Source organism: Zingiber officinale, chromosome 2A (assembly GCF_018446385.1).
Source record: "Zingiber officinale cultivar Zhangliang chromosome 2A, Zo_v1.1, whole genome shotgun sequence".
Taxonomy (NCBI): Eukaryota; Viridiplantae; Streptophyta; class Magnoliopsida; order Zingiberales; family Zingiberaceae; genus Zingiber; species Zingiber officinale.
Window position 1 is genome coordinate 124,714,292 of NC_055988.1, and position 22,643 is coordinate 124,736,934.

Genomic DNA, 22,643 nt, shown 5'->3' on the forward strand with positions numbered 1-22,643 from the left:
ATATGATACAATAAGTCCAAAATACAATCATCAAATGATTGGCTCTAGGGCTCTAGCTAACAAAAGACCTATGAGCAAGTTGACCTGCTTCAACTGTGGTAAGAAGGGTCATTTTGCTCGGGATTGTACTGAGCCTAAAAAGGTAGATTCATTATTATCTTCTTTTCACGAGCAATATGTTGCAAGTACAGTGTTGTTAGCTGATTCGTATCCTTTGTGGATTGTATATTCAGGAGCAACGAACCACGTAGCACATGATCGAGCTACATATGTGGAGTATCGTCAGGTACCAGCTGGCAACAAATGGATATATGTAGGAAATAATGCAAGAATTGAAGTCAAAGGAATTGGCACTTGCAAGCTCAACCTACGTGGTGGGCGTACCTTGTTTCTACATGATATCCTGTATGCTCCTGAGATTCGACGGAATCTGGTTTTCGTCATTTATCTTCTTGATTTTGGTTATAATGTAAATTTTTATAGCCGTTGTGTGGAACTTCGAATTAACCATTTGGTAAGGCTATTAGGGCTGAATCATCATTGCAATTAATTCATTCGGATATTTGTGGTCCGATGAATATGAAGGCTAGAAATGAGAGTTCTTATTTCATTACATTTATTGATGACTTCACACATTTTGGTCATGTGTATTTGATTTCTCACAAATTTGAAGTATTGGATTGCTTTATTCGTTACTTGAACGAAGTTGAGAATCAATTGGAACGTAAGGTTAAAACCTTGCGCACTGACCGTGGAGGTAAATATTTGTCTGATCAGTTCAAGACAATATGTAATGAGAAAGAGATTATTAGACAATTAACTATCCCTGGAACTCCACAGCAAAATGAGGTTGCTGAAAAAAGGAATACGACTCTACTTGAAATGGTTAGATCTATGATGACACAGGCTAATTTGACAATCTCCTATTGGGGAGATGCATTATTAGTTGCGACCTATGTACTTAACAAAGTATCTTCAAAGTCAGTTCCATCTACACCACATGAACGTTGGACAGGCAGAAAGCTGGATTTAAGTAATCTGAGACCTTAGGGGTCAGCTGCCTACGTTCATGATAAGACTCACGAACATGAAAAATTATGACCCAGAGGTAAGAAGTATATCTTTATAAAGTATTCTGAGACTTTTAAGGGTTATGTTTTTATTAGTGAGCGACAAGATGAAACCATCTCTGAAATGAGTTACCAGCACGAGGTGAAGTTGATAAGTCAATTCCTCTATATGAGATAGAGGAGGAGGATAATGTTCTTTATCAACAAATCAGGAGATACCTGAATCTAGTCAACCTAGTGGGAGTAATTTGCCACTGAATGAGTCAGTTTCTCAACAGTCTAACCTTCAAAGAAGTAGTCGTTATTTCTTGGAGAAGGTTTGATATTGAGAATAGGATATTAATGATTCTCCCAGTTGATGATAAGGAACCTCAAACAGTTGAGGAAGCTTTGAGAAGCTCAGTAAGAGAAAAATGGAAAATTGCAATGGATGATGAAATGGAGTCAATGAGAAAAATTAAGTTTGGGATTTAGTCGATCTTCCTCCGGGCCGAAGGGCTATTGGAAATAAGTGGATTTTCAAAGTAAAGAGGAAAGTAGATGAATCGATTAATCAATACAAAGCTCGATTAGTTGCAAAAGGATATACCCAAATGGAGGGTATTGACTTTGAAGAGACATTCTCCCCAGTTGTAAAGTTTATGCCAATACATGTCATCCTAGCTATAGTAGCACAATATGACATGAAATTACATCAGATGGATGTAAAAACAGCTTTCCTTAATGGTAATCTTGACGAAGAAATCTATATGGTACAACCAGAAGGTTATGTTGTTAAAGGCCAAGAGAAAAGAGTATGTAGACTTAGGAAGTCTATATATGGGCTAAAGCAAGTGTCAAGACAATGGAGCATAAGATTTAATGAAGTCATTTTGTCTTATGGTTTCAAAATGATCAATGAGGATCATTGTGTTTACCTTAGAAATGAAAAAGGAAAGTTTGTTATCTTATCATTATATGTTGATGATATGCTAATAGCTGGAAGTGACATAAAATGTGTGATAAAAGTCAAAAGTTGGCTTTCATCATAATTTGACATAATAGATATGGGAGAAACAGAGTACATCTTAGGAGTGAAGATTGTTAGAGATCGATCAAAAAGGCTTTGGGGTTTGTCTCAAGAAGCTTATATTACTAAGATGCTACAACACTTCAATATGTCAGATTGTAATGTCGAACAGATGCCTATAGCGAAAGGTACTGTTTTAAGCAAAAGTATGTATCCCAAGACTCCTGAGGAAATAACTGAAATGAAGAAAAAAAATCATATGCCAGTGTTATTGGTAGTTTGATGTACACTATGTTGTGTACTCATCCTGATATAAGATATGGTGTTATATTAGTTAGTCGTTTTCAGTTAAACCCAGGATCGAGACACTGGAAAGCGATGAAGAGGATAATTAAATATCTCAAAAGGATAATAGATTATGTATCTATTTTTCAAGGATTTAAGATGAGCCTGAGTGGCTACACAAATGCAGATTGGCTAGGAGACCTTGATGACAGAAAATCCACATCAGGCTATACCTTCTTGCTAAATGATGGCGCCATCTTATGGAATAGCAAGAAGTAGGCTTATGTAGCCTTGTCGACATTGGAAGCTGTGTGGCTTGCGCATCAGTTGTGCAACAATCTGTCTAGTTGAAAAAGGTTCCTAAAGCATTTGAAAATTGCTGAGGATAGTGAGAGTCATTTGAAAATTGCTGAGGACAGTGAGAGTCCTGTTACAGTGTATTGTAATGGCCAAGATGAGAATCCAAAATATCACAGTAAAGGCAAGCATATAGAATTAAGTATAATTTTGTAAGGGATACTGTGGACAAGAAAATGATAATTCTTGAGTATATCCCTATACGTACTATGCTTGCAGATCCTTTACTAAACCATTGACTAAAGAGTCATTTTACGGACATGTGAAGTCTTTGGGACTTTGAAGAATGTAACTTATTGTAAAGACATTTTGATAAATGAAAAATGTCATGATCTATTTAGTATATATGTCTTTGTTACATTTGAATAAAAGTCTCGATAAGTATGTTGGCAGATTGAGATTGGTCCACTCACATGGACAATCATCTCTATTTGTTAAGTACAAATAGAGGTAAGACCGTTGCTTATGAGACAACTTATGTAGCTGTGAATAGAGACATACCGACATACCCATAAGTTAAGGTCGCCTTGATAATTGTGTCAAGATGAGATCATTTGTGTAATGATTGGAGTAAATGCACCCATCATTTACTGAATCTGCTTAAATGTCAGATTATAATTCATATGTTGAATTCAGAATTAGACATTAGGTATGTTTAGATTGAAATCTGTACGATGTTAAATTTTGAGAAAAACATGCGCTCTTTTTAGTAAAGAGAATAACATCGTAGCATGTGATTCATACCACATGTGCTATGGCGACAAGAAGAGTAGTAGGAGAATGGATCCCTGCTTCTCTACTATGTGAGACCCTTGAGATTATAAGTTAATCTCAATCTTACCCTAAGTGACTATTTAGCTGTCTACTTGAAGTTCTGATCAGTGTTTGCAACTTTAGTATATTTCCTATTGGTTATGAATGATTCGGTCTATAGAGCATAACTAGGAAAGCGACTGATTAGAATGAATAGATTCTAGCTAAAAAGGAAAATTAAGATTGATTTACATCTATGACATTTATTCACTGGTACCAGTTACATTTTTAGTTCAGTACATAAAATGTAATTGTAAATAATTTGTTTGATTGGAGATGTTGAACATGCTCTTGACATATAGTCAATATGAGGGATTAGAGATGTTCATATTGATGTAAATAATTTAATTTGGGATAAAGACAAGTCATTTATGTCTCTGATTCGTTCTATGGAGCAGCTAAGTAAGGTGTGACAATCTTCTTAGCAGTTGAATGCTCAGTGTACTTGCTATCACACAAACCATTTTCCCTAATGTATGGAATGAATGTTCTTATTTGGTCTTTGTGACTAATTAATTTTATGCTCTAGTCTTCGTGACTTGATCCTTATAAAGTCTATGTGACTTATTTGGTCTTTGTGACTAATTTTGCTCTGGTTTTCGTGACATGATCACCTTGTAGTCTATGTAACTGACATGGTCTATGTGACCATATAATCTTATGGATTAACTTGGACGAGTGGGAGATGTTGGACATTGAGAGGAGACGAATGGGTGTTGCTTCCCCTTCATCTCCCCTTTATGCAAACGTCAAGGAGATGAAGTGGCGTCCTTTCCCCTTCGTCTTCCTCTTTCATCTTATAAAAGACGTCCAAGATAAGAGAACGCAGCAAGGAAAAGGGAAGGTGATCAGAGAGGGCAAGCAAAGGTGTGAGGTGATCGTGTGCGAGCGAAGATTTGGTTCGTGAAAAAGTTCGAGGAGGTTCCAAACAGTGATCTTCTTGGCGACAGCAGCAGCAGCTTCTTCGCCGACATCTTTTGCGATTTCTTCGGGAGATCAATGTAAGTTATTTACAGTTTAGCATCTGGTTTTATTTCATGCTATCTGGATCGACACCTTATCCTCTTCAGGGGCTCCTCACCGAGTGAGATGGCTAGCTTGGTTTGGCCGATCGACAATACTTCATTGGCCGTGAAATCGTAGAGTGGGGTTGTCATCGCCAGTAGTTCGCTCCTGTTGATTTGCAACTGATTGAATGCCTTCTTGTATATGATGTTCACCGAGCTCCCTGTATCAACAAAATTTTGATAGATTGTATAATTGGCAATTACCACTCAGATGATTAGTGCATCGTTGTGAGGAATCTCCACTCCTTCTAAATCTCTAGGGTTGAAACTAATCTCAGGTCCTTTAGCTTTCTCCTTGTTGCAGCCAACAGTGTGGATCTCGAGTCGCCGAGCATGCGACTTCCTTGCTCGATTAGAATCTCCGCCACTCAATCCGCCGACGATCATTCCTATCTCTCCCCGAGTGGTGTTACTCTGGTTCTCTTCCTCCCATGCCAACGGTTTGTTTCGCTCGGCAAAGACTCGTGAAGGAATTTAACTGTTCCCATGCTAGTGTCGAGGGTGGCGTGGTTCGACTGTTGTCCTTTCTTCCTCCCTTCGGATGGTTGATCGACGCCTTTGAAGCTGATCAAGTGATGGGGATCGACGACGATATCCTCGCGGGGCCAGCTTGCTAGCTGCCAGGTTGTAGTAGTCTCGAGTGTTGTGCATCGTCGACTGGTGAAAGGAGTAGAATATTGGCACCCACATTTTACCTTTTGCAGCCTTTAGATGAGTAGCCGCCACATGCTACACGACATGTTCCTTGGGCTCGTGTGGTGCGGCTCCTCCTGATCAAGGCCCCTTGGGGGGTTGATGACTGCTTGGTTGCCGCTGTTTGGACAATCCTACAGGCTCGACGGGCGTTTCCTTCTTTCTTGCCGCTTGGGTTTCTTCCACATTGATGTATTCGTTGGCCTTCTTTTGTAGGTGGTCGAAGTCCTTCGGTGGCCTCTGAATGAGCAACCGGAAGAACTCTCTTTCGGTGAGCCCTTGGGTGAAAGCGTTCACCAACACGTCCGAGGAGACCGCCGGGATGTCCATTGCAACTTGATTGAAGCGTTGGATATAGGACCTCAATGCCTCTCAGGGCTCTTGCTTTGGCGAGAATAGATTCACACTCGTCTTCTGTGGTGGGGACTGCTAGCGAAGTGATGCAGGAAGGCCGATCGGAAATCTTTGAAGCTGTGGATCGAGCTGCTCGACAATCGCCTAAACCAATGTTGTGCGGATCTAGCTAGCGTAGTGAGGAAAACTCGGCATTTCACCCCATCCGTGTACTGGTGAAGTGTGGCCGCGTTATCAAACTTGGCCAAGTGGTCGTCGGGGTCGATCGCTCCATTATATTTCCCGATTGTCAGTGGGGTGCAATACTTCGGTAGAGGGTCATTTAGAATCCCCTCCGAAAACTGCTAATTGACCCGCTCGGGTGAATCATCCTCTCTTGGTGCCTTCCTTTTCCTTGTGTCTCGAGCGGGTGCCTCATCTGAGGAAGATCCCCTATCTCTATCCGCTCGACCCCTTTCTTCTGCTGGAGTCCATAATAATGCTCGGTGGTATAGGTCTGACGCATTAGGGACTTCCCCATAGGTGTCGATCGGCTTTTTGTTTGGCTCCCGAGTGGAAATTTGTTCCGCTCGGTCTCCTCGCTCAGCCTGACCTGCCGCTGAGGCTACAGGCTCCGATGCTTGGCGTTCGGACAGTGCCTATTGGCGCTCAGCCAGCGCCTGTTGTTGTTGTTGCTCTACTATCATCGTCGTTCGGGCCTGTATCAATGTGTCGAGCTCCTCTTGCATCAACGTCACCGTTGTGAATTATATAGTGTCTTCCATCTTCTCGTTCGGATGCAGGTTACGATTCCCACAGACGGCGCCAAAATGATCATGTCTAAAAGCTTGAAGCTGGAAAGCCGAGGATGTGGCGGCTCTGCTGACCGGATGAAGATCTCACTCCTCTCTACAAAACAAACCAAACCAGGGAAGGGGTCCCTGGCGTTGGCCCTCCGACACTCAAGTTAGAAACAATAATAGAAAGAGAAATTAAAAGTAACAGAGATAGAGATGAATCTTGCCTTTCTTCATACCTAACATACTCTTTTATACCTTTCTTAATGACCTTTCCTCTTCCCCTATTTAATGATATTAATTATCGACAGAAGACATCTTTGTCTTGGCTTCTTCACATTCAATGATAGATGGAGTGTTCTTTTTTATTTTCTCTTCCCCTTATTAAGTACCTATCTTTTCCTTTTTTATTATTTTATCGATTTATTATTAATATGTACAATGCCACTATCATATCCTGAGCCAGACGGGTGGTCCACTCGGCCCACTCTCCTACCGATAGGGTTGATCGGGCACTGGTTCATCCAGACGGTCAACCAGACAATAGTTCCTCCAATCGGTTGCTGTAGCCACTTCCCGCTCGGGTCGGCCTAGCTTACGTCATGGTGTTGACCGCCTTAACTTTGACCTACACCGTGGTAATTGACTCGTGCCAGGTAGACTCCTCCTTATCGCCGCATCATACTCCTTAATGCATTCATACCCTTAGATCTAAATTCGATAGTATAAATTAAGAACAGTAATTTTTACTGGTAAAGACTTGATAAAATTTATCATAAATTTATTATAAAGTCTAGGACGATGATACTCATTAATCAAAATCATCAATGGGTTCTTACTTCTTAGGACTCTTTGATTCAAAAAATATCAATGTTTTAAAATTTAGAACGATGATCCATCCGTTAATTTTGATTTGATTTTATCTAATCACTTCAAATTAAAATTAATATACTCTCGAAGTCTCCTTAATGTATTTATATTCTTGGATCTGAATTTGATAATATAAATTGCAAGTGGTGAATTTTTGAATGGGTAAAATACAAATATAGAAAAATACAATGATTATTTCATGAAATAAACTATCAAATTCAAATGTGTATAAATACATTAAAGAGTTTTTTAAGGAGAATATTAATTTTAATTTGATCTGGTTCAGACGAAACTGACATGAAAGAAAGTGATGGGATATTTAGGAAATATACTACTTTGATTTTCACGTTTAAGCTTTTCTGTTACTCGAGCCTGCCTGTTAATTTCCTTCTTTCTTTTTGGTATTCTATGTGTCTGTCCCTCGCACAGTGTCAATTGACAATGAAAAGATATCGCATCCTCAGCTGCAGGCAATTCAGCAGACCACAATGGTAACATTCAGGTCTCGCTTTGATTCACCTCTGTATATCGACTCTAAGCATGTGAGAGCTTGTTCTTGGTTCATTAATCAATTGAATGCATGATTAGGACTCCACATCTTAGGATAAAGTAGACGTCACTACTTTTAATATATATATATATATATATATATATATATATATATATATATATATATATTCTCGAGCTTAATTAATTAGTTGGCCCTCTCCAGACATGCCTAAATCCTAATCTGAAAAACTCCATGAGCCATGCACCAAGTCAGCATCTTTGGATCGCTTTTTGGAGAAAACCATGTGCCTAGCTAGGATTTTGCATGAAGCCAAATCAATAGATAACGGATTGGACGTGGAGGAGAAAGCTGGAGCCTCTAACTTTAATTTCTGTAAAGGAAGAAATTAAGGCCTTAACTCTTGAGACTCATTCATACATATGAGCCGTCAACGTCGAGGAATGGGGTGGAGTGGAGTGGAGTGGAGGTTCAAAGAACTTACATGGTCAAAGTTAATCATCTTTTAGCTGTATGTGATTGTTTGTTGTTGGTGCCTTACTTGCATTGTTTGCTGTTGTCGTTTTAGTTTGACAGAACCAAAAGCAATGTGTTGTCCACTTCTTCTGGTCTCTTCCCTTAACTTCTTCAGCTCGTTCAGAATAACGATCGAGGTGTGCTTGATAAGTAAGGCTCTTCTCGACTGATTTGAAACTGATTTGAAGGAAGTCTTGTTGACTAATCCAAGGCTTCATCTGTTTCCTTCTCTGCATTGCCTTTTAGATTAACCAGTGTTTTCTTGTCTGCATTGCCAATGATTGTTATTTAACACAAATTCTAGATCTCTACAGGATTGTCGAACACTTTTGGTTAAAAGTGATTAACATCTCTACACAGTTTAGAATTTCATAAACTCAAGGAAACACTAAGAATGCAACGATGGCCTTTTGGAATGAACTTGAGGCGTTTAGAATTGTTAAAACACCTTTGGCTGAAGGTGTTTATGGTCCTATAGATCGAGTTCAAAATTAGAGGGAAAACATAAATAAGTATTTGACATATCCAAAGGGGAGCTAGAAATACAATGGCACCTATTTGATCTGAATCTAAATTTTTAGGGTTGTTAAATACTTTTAACCGTAAGTATTTGATGACGACTTTATAAAACTCAAAATTAGAAAAAATAAATATGAATAGCTTTAAGAGAATGAAGGGATATTTGACACAATGGTAAAATGGTGATCATCTGACTTGGAGGTCAAGGATTCGAGTCTGGATAGAATGGATCTTTTTTTGAAATTTCACATTGGCGGGAGTTTCATATACCAAACTACCTTTTATTGATTTAAGAGATCGGCTCAATTCCATACAAATTTTCATCAGTCACCAAAGTAAATCGGGAAACATATATAGATCTTGACCGACATACCAACTTCATAAGTTTTTTTTCAAACTCCCTAATAGTGTTGTTGAACTAGCTAATTCGTGACGGGGTGGGCCCCAACAAAAACCTATCATATGGCGGAGCGGGGTAGGCCGGTCTGCCATGTTGGGTTTTCTACTTTAGTTTTAAATTTTAAAGAATTTTTTTTTCAACCTACGGGTCAACTCAAGTCCAACGTAGACCCAAGCGAATCAGCCTGCTTGAACTCACCTTAAAATGTATTGATAAAATCTCAACTCGATCCGTATAAATTGTTGGTGGGACAAACCAACCCGATAGACTTAATCAAAATTGGCAGCTCTTCTCTTAGGTATAATATACCCTAGGTGAGATTTAAATTTTGGTTGCTGAGGAAACTCATCCCGACCTCTTATCATTGCACCATAGTATTAATTGGATGGTTGATTGTAACAGGTCAGGCAAAAGAATTTGATGACTCTATGAAACTCAAAATTAGGGGAAAAAAAAAATGGATAGCTTTAAGGGAATGAAGGAGATATTTGACATAATGGTATAATGATAAAATTTTTATCATGTGATGTGAAGGTCGCCGGTTCTGACTATGAAAATAATGATAAAATTACATATAATAGACTGGACTATCCTTTCTGGAATCTGATAGTGCAATAGTACTTATTTAACATAAATCTAAGGTATTAAGGGCTTTCAAGCACTTTTGATCAAAGATGATAAATGCCCAACAATTTATTTGGAACGCGATTTTTGTCGTTAAGTACGTTTGACCAAAAGTGTATGATAGTTTGTCTAAAAGTGCATGATAGTCCTAAAGGATTCAAAAATAAGAAAAATGAATATGAATTGATTAAGTGGGGCCGCTAAACACTTTTAACTACCAGTGCTTAATAATGATAGTCGATCAGTCCGTCATTCGATATTAATATGATTTTATTAATTTTTTAATCGAGATATTTGGTCCGATTAATCTTAGAATTGACCAATCTGATTTTAATGTATTTTTTTCATTAATTATTAGGATAAATTAAAAAATATAGATATTCTAATTGATGAACCAATTTCATAAGTTTTTAAACTCCTCGGTAGTACTATCAAAAGGGTTAATCTATGGTGGGGTTGGCCAACCCACAAAAAAATTCGTTATATGATCGGGTGGGATGGGTTGGGCCAGCCCGCCTCCTAGTGGATTGGAAAATTCTCAACTTAATTTAAGATGAATTATAGGTTAGACGGACCAGTTCAAATTTAGATTATGAATTAGGTGGTTGAGTCTACCAGCTCATTGAATTTTTTATTTTAATTTTAAATTTTAAAGAATTTTTTCTGTGGGTCAACACGAGCCGACCAAATGCTAACCAGTGTGGGTAGTGGCTCCAAGTGGGCCCAGGAGAATGACTCGCCTGGACTCGTCTTAAAATAGGTTGATAAATTCTCAACCTATAACTTGCTTAAATTGTTGATAGGGTCAGGGCGGGCCAACCCAATGGTCCAAATTCAAATTGACAATTTTACTCCCTAGGTATAATGTATCCTGGGTAAGATTTGAACTCTTATTGCCTAAGAAGTCTGCCCCACATCTTACCATTATAGTAAAAAATAATTACGTTCACTCCAGACGTCACTCATAGCCCGCCCCTAGATTATGTGAAGGGAGGTAATCACGAGGTCAACTTATAGTCTACCGCTAAGTAAGCTAGGGGTGGGAGGAGTTTTTTCAAAAGTATGCACCATAACCTCAGGGGCGTGAACTACTTTTAATTTTTTTTAGTTAGCGTTAGGTTTTCAACTTATGTCGACTAATCTTAGGGTAGCCGGCTCTACCCCACAGAAATTTTCTAACTATCATCAGGATAATCAAGAAGTGTTTACATTCAATTACTTTTAATTGGTACAAAAGGTGATATAACTCACCTCAAGCGACCTAATATAATTGGTCCTACGATAAGATACAGATAAATAAATTACAAAAAATATTTTATTCTATCATAATGACCCTTTACCTTAGGAAGGTTAATCATGCAAGGAGATATTTTTCACCCACCGAAAATGGTTCCAAATGAATTATTTTAGTTGATTGATCGTTCATTCTTAATTTGAATGGTAATAGATTAGGTGAAAGAGTTGCTCAGGGATATTTTGAAAACGAGTGTTTTTTTAGACAAATTTGAAAATACAGTATGTTTTTTTTTACATATTTAGTAAGTCTGAGTGCCATCTTTACTAACACCTCCTTGTTTTTTCAAGTATTTTTTTTCTAATAAAGACCAAATTTAGCGTTATTAGATATCAGAATTAGGGTTGTGATACTCCAACATATCCTTTAGAAGAAATCGTAGAAAGATTTAAATGAACTTCTCTGGAGAAAGACAAAAGAAGAGAGATTGAAATAGTGATGGAATATGCATTTTCTCCGGAACAATCATTGTTAGTCACCAGTTGAGAAAGCCAACTAGGGGAAAGGGTCTTACGTCCATATTGATATTATACGATCATGACCCCTAGTGATCATTTGGATAAAAGAACGAGGGGTAAGCAAAAATCAAATCTAATAAATCGAAACCAAACTAATCAACCAAATCAATCAAAGTTTGCTATTACAATTAAATTGATATAAATTAATTAATTTGGTTGATTATTGAATTAATCAAAAAATTGTTTATCAGTCAACTACTGCTATTGCACGATTAAGTCAATTCAATTTACTAGTTATATAGTTATTGTCTAATTAAGATGAAACAGTCAATTGCTGAGAACATAGCAATCAATTGCTCACAAATGGAATCGGTTTAGTTTAATCAAATAGAATTTTAAAATTAAAATTGAATAGAATAAATTAAAATAATTTATTAAAAAAAATCAAAATTTCCAATTAACTGAATGAAGATACTCTGATAATATTCGATTAAAAATTGAATTGGTTGAAGTGAACTAATTAATTTTTTTTTATTAAATCAAACTGATCGAAGTTTGTTATTAAAATCAAACAAATTAAATCAATATAAAATTAATTAATTCGACTGGTTATTAAATCTCAAACTTTTCTTATATCAACTAATGACATCATCAATCAATTACTATTGAATAGTCGAGTCAATTAGATTTACTAGTTAAGTTACTCAGTTTTAATTTGTTTGATTCAGCTATAGCAATTAATTGTTCCAATATAAATTGACTGATAGCGGTTCAATTTAATCGGTTTAATCAAATTTATAATTTTAAAATCAAAATTGAATAGAATAAATTGGAATGTTTGTTCTATTATTTCAATTTAATCAAGATGTTATTCATCTAAAAAAACATAACCAATTGGTGGCAAAAAGATGGATACGTTCGTCCCCAGTACTCTGTCAATCCGTCCCAAGGTCAATACGGAGGAGGTAAATCATGGGCGGCTACTAGTTTTTACTTTTTGAAATAGTGACTAGCACATAAGGGAGACATTTACCTCGACTTTACCAAGATTCGAATCCCAGACTTTATTGGTGGCAATACCTCATGTGCTAACCACTAGATCTATCCGATGAGACTAAAAAATATAATCATGCTAAATGGCGCAAATTCAACTAAAATTGAACTGAATCGAACTAGTAGTGTGGATTCAAAGACTATTGGAGTAATCCAAGCATCATTACAAACAACACAGCAGATATTTTATTAGTGTTAATCAAGTTCCTAAGCAATCTTATTAGTATTAATTAAGTTCCTAAGCAAGTAGATGGTTAGCTCCGGTCCTCGGTGGTTGTCCGGATTGATGACGAAGTAGGCCTCGTAGTCCTTCGACACCACCACCCGCTCGAACCTCGCCCTCATGTACATCACCTCCCCGTCGGCCGCCGGCAGCACCCCGGCGCCCATCGTCACCCGCTCCACCGCCCCCAGCACCCGCCACTCCTCCCTTCCGCACTCCCTCCGCACCGCCTCCCCGCACTTCTTCCCGTTGCAGTACGCCCGCCACCGCGGCTCCTCCGTCAGCCGCCTCCGCGGCGTCGGCGGCGGCCGCTCGCACTCCAGCGCGATCCTCACAAGCCCCGACTCCATCTCCCGTACCAGCGCCGCCGTCGACGCCCCCAGGTCGACCAGCAGCGCTGGCCGCGCGCCCGGGCCCCCCTGCACCGCGAAATGCATGCGGCCGCCCAGGCGCCCGAACAGCGTCCCCGTCACCTGCCGGCCGAGGCCCGGCTCGCTGCGCTGGCCGAACACCGCCGACCGGAACCTCGAGAAAGAGAAACTAAAGTCTCTCTGTGTCTCCATCCCGTCGCGGCGGTCGAAACAGAGGATCTCTTCCTCCTCCTCCGGCTGTTGCTCTTCTCCTCCAAGCTTTTGGATCTGCCAGTAGCTGTGCCTCCTGGAGAAGGAGAAGGAGGAAGAGGAGGACTCGTGGGGGCTTCTTGCCAGAATGCTCCTCATTTGGGCGATGATTAAGCAAAGCGAGCAGCTGCTGCCCTTTTTATGGGCACCTGATCGACCCACCCTGAAGCAGCGATTGACTGAGCGAGCAGACGCATGACGAGGGTGACACTGAGTGGACGCTGAGCAGTTCACCAGACAATTTGACGATCAGGGAAAGAGATGAACTAGAAAGACTTGCCTGCCGTCTCTGACGCCAGCCAGCTTGCTGAATTAATATAAGTAGAGCTTGTTGAGCAAGGACAATGTATGGGTCATGTTCGATCCGAGACATAATATTATTCTACATTGCAAGATTGAGACGATTTTATTATATATAAAAATCAAAAGACCTCTGTTATGTTCAAATTAAAAGAACGTCCCAACTATTCAACTGTCATCTTGAATCTCTCATTTAAATTCTAAATGATGTAGTTTAATAATTATGAAATTGTAATTACTATATCTTTTATAGTAGCTGATACGGATTATGATGAATGAGTTTGAAAGATGATGAAGATGTTAGAACCATGATGAGGTGGTGGTTACGGATCTGCTGATCGCCCCGCATCATACTAGACTTGAGCGTTCCTTGAATGCTTGGGTAAAGCCAACCGGTCATAAACCTGATCAAATAGGAGGCTCTCTGTGTACGTTTGACCAGGCAAAGTCCGGACGAGCCTAAAGACACAGCCTTACAAAAAGATCTTAATACATGGTCGATCAAGAGAAGGCTGATCGGATAGGAGGTTCTCTGTGTACGCTCGACCGGGCAAAGCCCGAACGAGCCTAAAGACATAGCATTATAGAAAGATCTTGACATACGGTCAGTCGAGAGAAGACCGATCGGATAGGAGCTTCTCTATGCACTCTCGACTGGGCAAAGCCCGAACGAGCTTGAAGACACAACCTTACATAAATATCTTAATACACGGTCGATCAAGAGAAGGTCTATCGGATAGGAAGTTCTCTGTGTTTGCTCAATTGGGCAAAACCCGGACGAGCCTAAAGACACAGCCTTATAGAAAGATCTTGACACATGGTCGGTCAAGAGAAGGCCGATCGGATAGGAGGTTCTTTGTGCACGTTCTACCGGGCAAAGCCTAGACGAACCTAAAGACACAACTTTACAGAAAGATCTTGACACACGGTCGGTCAAGAGAAGGCCGATCCGATAAGAGGTTCTCTGTGTACGCTCGATTAGTCAAAGCCCGGACGAGCCTAAAGACATAGCCTTATAGAAAGATCTTAACACACGGTCGACCAAGTGAAGGCCGAGCGGATAGGAGGTTCTCTGTGTATGCTCGACCGGGCAAAGCCCGGACGAGCCTAAAGACAGCCTTACAGAAAGATCTTAACACATGGTCGATCGAGCGAAGGCCAAATGGATAAAAGGCTCTTTGTACACGCTCAACTGGGCAAAGCCCGAACGAATTTAAGGACACTCAGTGTTATACATAGCTCTTAGCATAAGATTAGCCAGGTAAAGGGTGATCGAATAGAAGGTCCCATGTATATTCAATTGAGCGCAACCCCAACAAGCTCAAAGGAACACAACTTAATGAGAATCTCAATTAATGACCAGTCGAGATATATTCAATAGAAGGTATTTTTAATGTGTGACTGGCTCAATGACCGACCTAGATATACTCAACAGAAAATATTCTTAATATACGACCGACTCAATGATCAGCCAAAATATCCGACCGAAATATGTTCAATAGGGGGGATATGATAAGCATCTGGTGGGTATTTGAGACATGTTTATTCATGAGTCGGGTCGACTCAGTGATCGTTCGAGATATATGATAGTCAGGCAGCATACAATATTTTAACAGCTTGATAAGATTGTCAAGGAATATTTCTTCGAAGCTTCTTTGTTAGTTGGTCAGTTGTAATGGCATAGTTCTTTCACAATTTCAATGATTCATAAACGACAAAGAGGATACATCTGGGGTAGAAAAAAGATTCCTCGGAAAATTATCACAGAAGGCCCAGGCTGTACTTTCTTTATCTTCTAACAAACTCGCAGGTAACGGGGGACCACCTCACGATCGTGGAGGTTATGTGAGGTGGCATAAAAAGAGGAATCCTTTTCGTTGGCAAGGTACGCAAAATCTTGCATTTGAATTCCAGTATTACGTAGGTACTGTCACCACTATTGTTCTTCTTCTCCATTGGATCCGTAGTAACTTGAGTGTCGGAGGGCCTTGCCAGGGATTTCCACCCCGGTCTTGGTCACTAATGTTATATTGAATAGTCGGATTGTGTGTAGGAATTGGAAAGAAAGGTACTCTCGGTGATTACAAGTATAGTTTTGGTCAACAACTAAGCCATCGTTATCACCAATGCGCCATCTCTCAGTTTTCAGACAAAATCAAATTTGGCGTCGTCTGTGAGAACTTCACTTGAATCTGAAACTTTGGGATGGAAGAAGCTAGAAAACTCACCGCCGTTACTTTGACACAAGAAGATCTGGATCTACTAGTCAAAGCTTGAGTTCAAAGGGTGCTGCAACAACAACAAGTGATACTGGTGGTGCCTTACCACCACCGCAATCGATAGTCTCGACAACGACACATCACAGAGAGAAGCGGGCTCAAGAGGAAGATCCGACTCGGCTGCTTCCTGTGCCTCTCTTCCCCATCCGTCGTCCCCGAGCATTATTTCGTACATCGCTGGAGCAATTGGAGCTAGAAGATTTGCATCAAGAATCTTCTAGAGAGACGCCTGTTCGCAATAGGCACAAAGCAAAGGCCCCGGTGAGTGATAGCTCGTCGGAGAAAATTGTCACCCCATTTTCTCAATGGATACTAGAAGATCCATTATTGAAGCATTACCAAAACCTAAACATCGGGGAGCATTCGGGAACTACTCACTCGGAGGATTATCTCCTCAAATTTGAAAATGCTGCTCTTCTGCAATAATTTATAGATGGGGTGAAATGATGCATGTTCTTTACCACGTTTGGGGGTGCAGCGAAGCAATGGCTTAAATGGTTGCTTGATAATTCCATTCGACATTTTAAGAACTTCCGCCAAGTTTTTCTTCATCATTTTTCTAGTAATCAACGTTATCATAAGACGCCTTGGAGTATCTTTTCTCTTAAACAAGGTTCTAAGGAAACACTGAGGGCCTATATTAAAAGATTCAATTAAGTGTCTATGGATGTTCCAACAGCCACCACGGATATTCTGGTAAATACTTTTTCTCAAGGGTTAACTGACAATGATTTCTTTCAAGATTTGGTCAGGAGACCCCAAAGAACTTTGATCTACCACATGATCGGGCAAGTAAGTTTATTAATGTAGAGGAAGCACAGGCTACCCATAGGAAGGAGGTTGTGGCATCTACTCCCTCTCCAACGGTGGATTGCCCAATGCATCCTGTTCATTACCAAGGTGACCCTGAGTGGGCCCTCAAATTCACCATCAACGGTCTTGGCCTCAATTTGTACAACACGTGAAAGTTCCTCAAGGAGTTATACGAAAGTACATACCATCAAACGCCCACTCATAATACTGAAGATTGTTATACTTTGAAGAATCTATGAGGTAATATCCCTAGATACCGTCGACGTTCACCAGCTTCTAACTGCCGATCATATCAACACCAATCGTATCAGCGATAGAACAACCCACTTAAGATTGAATATGAGATGGCCAGGAAACATCAGGAAGTAGCTCAGCAATAGCATGAGCGAGTCCAAACACCCGTCCGAGTTCAACAAGAACAACCCCTAACTCAGCAGGAGGAGAATCATAGCAATGCCCCTAGAGGCAGCATTGGTATGATTGCAGGAGACCCCACTGATGGGGATTCCAATCGAACAAGGAAATTATGCGCTTGATGCTTGGAAATTCACACGGTTGGATATAGTGCAAAGTGGACAGCTGGTCTCGAGATTAGGTTTGGACCCCAAGATCTGGAGGGGGTGGAAATACCTCATGATGATGTTTTGGTTACAAAAGCTGTTATAGCTAACTACATAATTACGTGTACTTTCATTGACACAAGTAGTTTGGTTAATACCATATTCAAGAAAGAATTTGAGTAATTGCAGATAGATTCAAGCGAGTTTCAACCCATGACACTCCTTTGTATGTGTTCACAGGTAATGAGGTTCAACCACTCGACCAAGTAAAGTTAGCCATATCTTTATGGGAGGAGCCCCTAGTGAGGACACGTCGATCAGTCTTCATAGTGATGGATGCACCCTCATCTTACAATATCATTTTGGATCGGCCGTCCCTTAATGAGTTTCGTGCAGTGGTTTCAATTTTTTGTCAAAAGATAAAGTTCCCCGTTGATGATCAAGTGGGGGAAGTTAAAGGGGATCAACTAACAGTGTGCAAATGTTATGTAAAAATAGTTAAGATGGAAGTTAGTGCCGTCCGAAATATCCAAAGAATGGAAGTTGATGCTATCAGGGAGCGCTAACCATCTACAACCCTATAAAACTTAACAAGCGCATATGTATTCTGACTGGATTCTAATATTAAGAAAACATTATCATCGGCCTAATCATTTCGCTCGGAATTCATAGCTTGAGTGGTTGATTATTCTATCCAGAATTTTATTGCAAGAATAAAAACATATATCATCCAAAGATCATAGCTTGAGCATTCTATTATTCTGTCCGAAATTCCTCACAAGATAAAAGTTATATTATCATCCGGTTTAATTACTTCGCTTGGCTCTTATGATTCGCGTGATGCATTAATCTGTCTAGAGCTCACTATGAGAACAGAAGTCAAAATATCCTGCCCAATTATTTCGATCGGTTTTCATAAGCTGGGCAGTTAATTATTTAGTCGGGAAATGCATTACGAAGAATTCTCGTGAAGCTCATCTCACAATTATGGTAAGAGTTTGATTTTCTAACCAGAATATCCTGCTCAGCGCTTATAGCGTGGCTTAACAAATTCGTCCGGATATCACTCTGAAGATAGTAGTTATATTAACTGATCTGATTTTTCTGCTCGGCCTTTAGAAGGTCGGGCAACCTGTTACCGAGTTCAGAAATCAGTGATGATAAAAACACTGGTGAGTAATTTATAGCTTATGTTCGATTTTTATCTAACAAAAGCGTAGGAAAATTCATCTGGGAAGTTTATTTAGCTCCCGAATAACTAGGTTTGCCTCTATTTAGTCGAAAGGTGACTTTAAACCCCTATGTACAGGACTTCCGCGCGAATGAGACTGTATTATTTAGTCGGAAGGCGACTTTAAATCCTTATGTACAGGACTTCAGCGCGAATGAGACTGTATTATTTAGTCTGAAGGCGACTTTAAATCCCTATGTACAGGACTTTCGTGCAACAGAACTGTATTATTTAGTTGAAGGGCGATTTTAAAACCCTATATACAGGATTTTCGCGCGAGCGAGACTGTATTACTTAGTCAGAAGGTGACTTTAAACTCCTATATACAAGACTTTCGCGCGAGCGGGACTATATTACTTAGTCGAAAGGTGACTTTAAACCCTTATACACAAGAATTTCGTGCAAGCGGACCTATATTTTCAGTCAAGCGTCGATTGTTAGACTCTTATTCTGAGGAACTATAATTCTGAGCTCAAATATGTATATATGGTGCATGAATAATTGGGTTTATCATAAGTCTCGTAACATCTTATGGGATTAGAAGCATTTTGGAGGAATTCCACCAATCATGAAGGTATATCATCCGGCCTAATTTATTCGCTCGGCTCTTATGACCTGATTGACATTCTATTTCATCCGGATTCTTATCATAACAATAGAAGTTATATCATCCGGCCTTGTTTATTCTCTTGGCTCTTATGTCTCAAGAAGCATGCTATTTAGATTGGATTCTTATCATAACAACAGAAGTTATATCATCCCAGTGTGTTATTGGCATATCGTACCGCTCCTCGGGAATCAATAGATATTACTCCTTTTCACTTAGTTTATGGAGGTGAACCGGTGGTCCCAGTAGAAATTGGTGTGAAATCCGATTGAAGACATTTATATGATGAAAATAATGTAGGTCGGCATCTTATGGAACTTGACTTAATTGAAGAGATAAGAGACAAAGCGGCCACTTGGCTCATTTCGTATCGTCAGAGGATGAGACAAAATTACAATAAAAGAATTATTCCTAAATTCTTTTAGGTGGGTGAGCTGGTTTGGAAGTGTATCAAGCCGGTTAGAAATGTCAACAAATTGGAGCCACAGTGGGGAGGACTATATAAGGTGATACAAAAACTTACCTCGAGCTCTTATTATCTCCAAGATGCAGAAGGAAGGAATCTCGAGCAACCTTGGAGTGCAAACCATCTCCAACCATATAGAACTTAACAAGTATGTCTGTCACTTATTCTTGTATTTTGTTTTATACTCTTATACATTCAATGAAAAGTGCAGATCATTTTATCCGAACAAGTCAAACTCGACTTTAAACCATATGTCGTCAAACTCAACGTTAAACTCCCAATAGTCAAACTTGACTTTAAACCAGATGTCGTCGAACTTGATGTTAAAATCTCAATAGTCGAACTCGACTTTAAACCATGTTCTGTCGAACTCGACGTTAAACCTTCAATAGTCGAACTCGACATTAAACCATATGCCGTCGAACTCGACATTAAACTCTCAATAGTCGAACTCGACTTTAAACTCTATTCCATCAAACTCGACATTAAACTCTCAATAGTTGAACTCGACTTTAAACCATATGCCTTCGAACTTGACGTTAAACTCTCAATAGTCGAACTTGACTTTAAACTCTATTCCGTAGAACTCGACGTTAAACTCTCAATAGTCGAACTCAATTTTAAACCCTATTCTGTCAAACTTGGCATTAAACTTGTAGGATCGAAAGTGCTAGGGGGGGGGGGTGAATAGTGCTCATGACTTTCACGTCGTTTTAAAACAATCGATCGGAGTAAACGTTACGCAGTGGAATAAAAGAAACAACACACGAGCACACCAAGGAATTACTTGGTTCAGAGCCTGTGGCGACTCCTACTCCAAGGCCCATACTCATTGAGTGTTTACTTTGGGTAATTCACTATCAATCCGGAAATATTACAAAATGAGTATTACAATTTAAATGCAATAAATAAAAGTATACCAACAACTCAAGAATGGAGAAAGTCGAGCTTGTGGTTGTCGGAGTAGCATTATGGCTTTGCCGGATTATTTTGTTAGTAGTGCGCAGTTGAAGAATCATTGAAAACTATTGTATTGAAGCATTTGGTCGAGACAGGCTTATATAGCTTGTTGAGGGTGCTTCCAATAGCATGGAGGGTGCCTCCAACCCTACCAAATCCGTAGCGTCGATAAGCCTCGCTTCGCCCGCTGCTTATCCGCTTGAGGGCACCTCCAAGCTCCATGGAGGGTGCCCTCTGCCCTGCTGCGCGGAGGTCTTCAACTAGTGCACCTGAGGCGCCTCCAAACTCCATGGAGGGCACCTCGGGTACTGTTCATCCGAGGCTTTACATCTTTTTCACTCTCTCCAAGATGTGTTAGCCTAAAACACAAAACATATCATGTAAAATAGAGTTAAGCACAATAAATAAGATTAAGATAAATTTTTGACAGTTACTGGATTGTCCGGTTCTGACTTTAGATTTCTATCCGGGAACCCTAGGTCGAACCGACGCCTACTGCTCTCTCATCGGGGAACGCGTCCTCACCTACTCCACTCAGGAGAGTTTACCTGTTGCCAGACCAGTCCTCCAGACCAACTAGACTTTTGCTCAACGCTCGAGGCTCCAGAACTTTCTACTGGGCGTTCGCTACACGACCCATCCAGTCTTTTCACCTAGTCCGCGACCACTAAGACTTTCCACCTAGAGTCTCCGACCCTAGGGGTTTTGCCCGAAGCCTTGGACCCGCCAAGACTTTCCGCCTAGGGTTACCAACCCTAGGACCTAGGGTTACCATCCCCTAGGATTTTCCACCTGCCAACCGCAGCTAGGACTTTTGTTTAAGTACACTTAGGACTTTCCTGAAAACTCATTTAAACACGTTAAACCACAAATAACCTTACGTTTGAACCCTTTGTCATTATCAAAACTTACGTTCGATCATCGGATACTTCCTGTACCAACAAAACTTTCAATAGTCGAACTCAACTTTAAACTGTATGTAGGTCAAATGGATTCTAAATATCTAGAAGTTATAAATATCCAGCATATTTATCCCTCTCTGCACCACATGTTCGATTAGTTCTTTTACTCAGTCTGGGAATTCATGAATTACTTATAAATATTCGATTTGTTTATTTCGTTCGATGCTACCTATCCGATCGGATCAGTATTCAACTCGAAAGTTCATAAATCACTCATAAATATCCGGGCTAATCATTTCGTTTGGCACATTATAAGGTCGACCGATTTATTACTCATCTCGAGAATTCATAAATTACTCATAAATACCTAGCCTGCTTATTTCGCTCAGCATTACATGCCCGATCGATTTATTTACTTGGTTTGGTAATTCATTGATTGCTTATGTGCGGTTTGCTTATTTTGCACGGCATTGTTCATTTGAGTGACTCATTATTCCGCCCGAGGAGTTATCATGAGTGGCTTATATATATGTTCGATTTGTTTATTTCGCTTGGTATAGTTCGTTCAATCGATGCATTATTCAGTCCGAAAAGCTATTAGTTCAGTCGAGATGTTATTCCGTTCAGAAATTTATTATGATATGTTATTATACACTGGATCTATTGATCTCATTCGGACCGACTAGTTTTTCATTAAGGTTAAAAATTTACTATGCTCGTTCAACCAGATATTTAAAGATTGTTTCTTCAGATGGTATGTTAGGCAGATGGGGGTATGCTGGTAGTTTTGAAGATCACAAGGATGCACAAATAAAATAGGTTGTGGAGGTCACGGGATCATTGTAGCTGATATGAGATGTCAGGAAAATTAATATAAAATTCACTAAAAAAAACAAAACAAACTAAGGTCTAGTCAGTCGTCTACACCTCTTTTGACTAGACTTGTAGAAGAGGCTACTGATACGGGTTATGATGAATGGATTTAGAAGATGATGAAGATGTTAGAACTATGATGA

The 22,643-nt window shown here is 39.8% G+C and overlaps 1 protein-coding gene across 1 annotated transcript; it reads right to left on the minus strand.

Annotated features, from left to right (window-relative positions):
* Positions 1–12,776: 12,776 nt before the first annotated feature.
* LOC122039981 (protein MIZU-KUSSEI 1-like) lies at positions 12,777–13,615 on the minus strand. The gene has a single exon (XM_042599379.1). The coding sequence runs from the start codon at positions 13,606–13,608 to the stop codon at positions 12,874–12,876; it is 735 nt and encodes a 244-aa protein (XP_042455313.1). The 5' UTR covers positions 13,609–13,615; the 3' UTR covers positions 12,777–12,873.
* Positions 13,616–22,643: the final 9,028 nt, after the last annotated feature.

Excerpts from the sequence above, each read along its gene's own strand:
- LOC122039981 (XM_042599379.1), bottom strand. The coding sequence starts at position 13,608 with ATGAGGAGCATTCTGGCAAGAAGCCCCCACGAGTCCTCCTCTTCCTCC.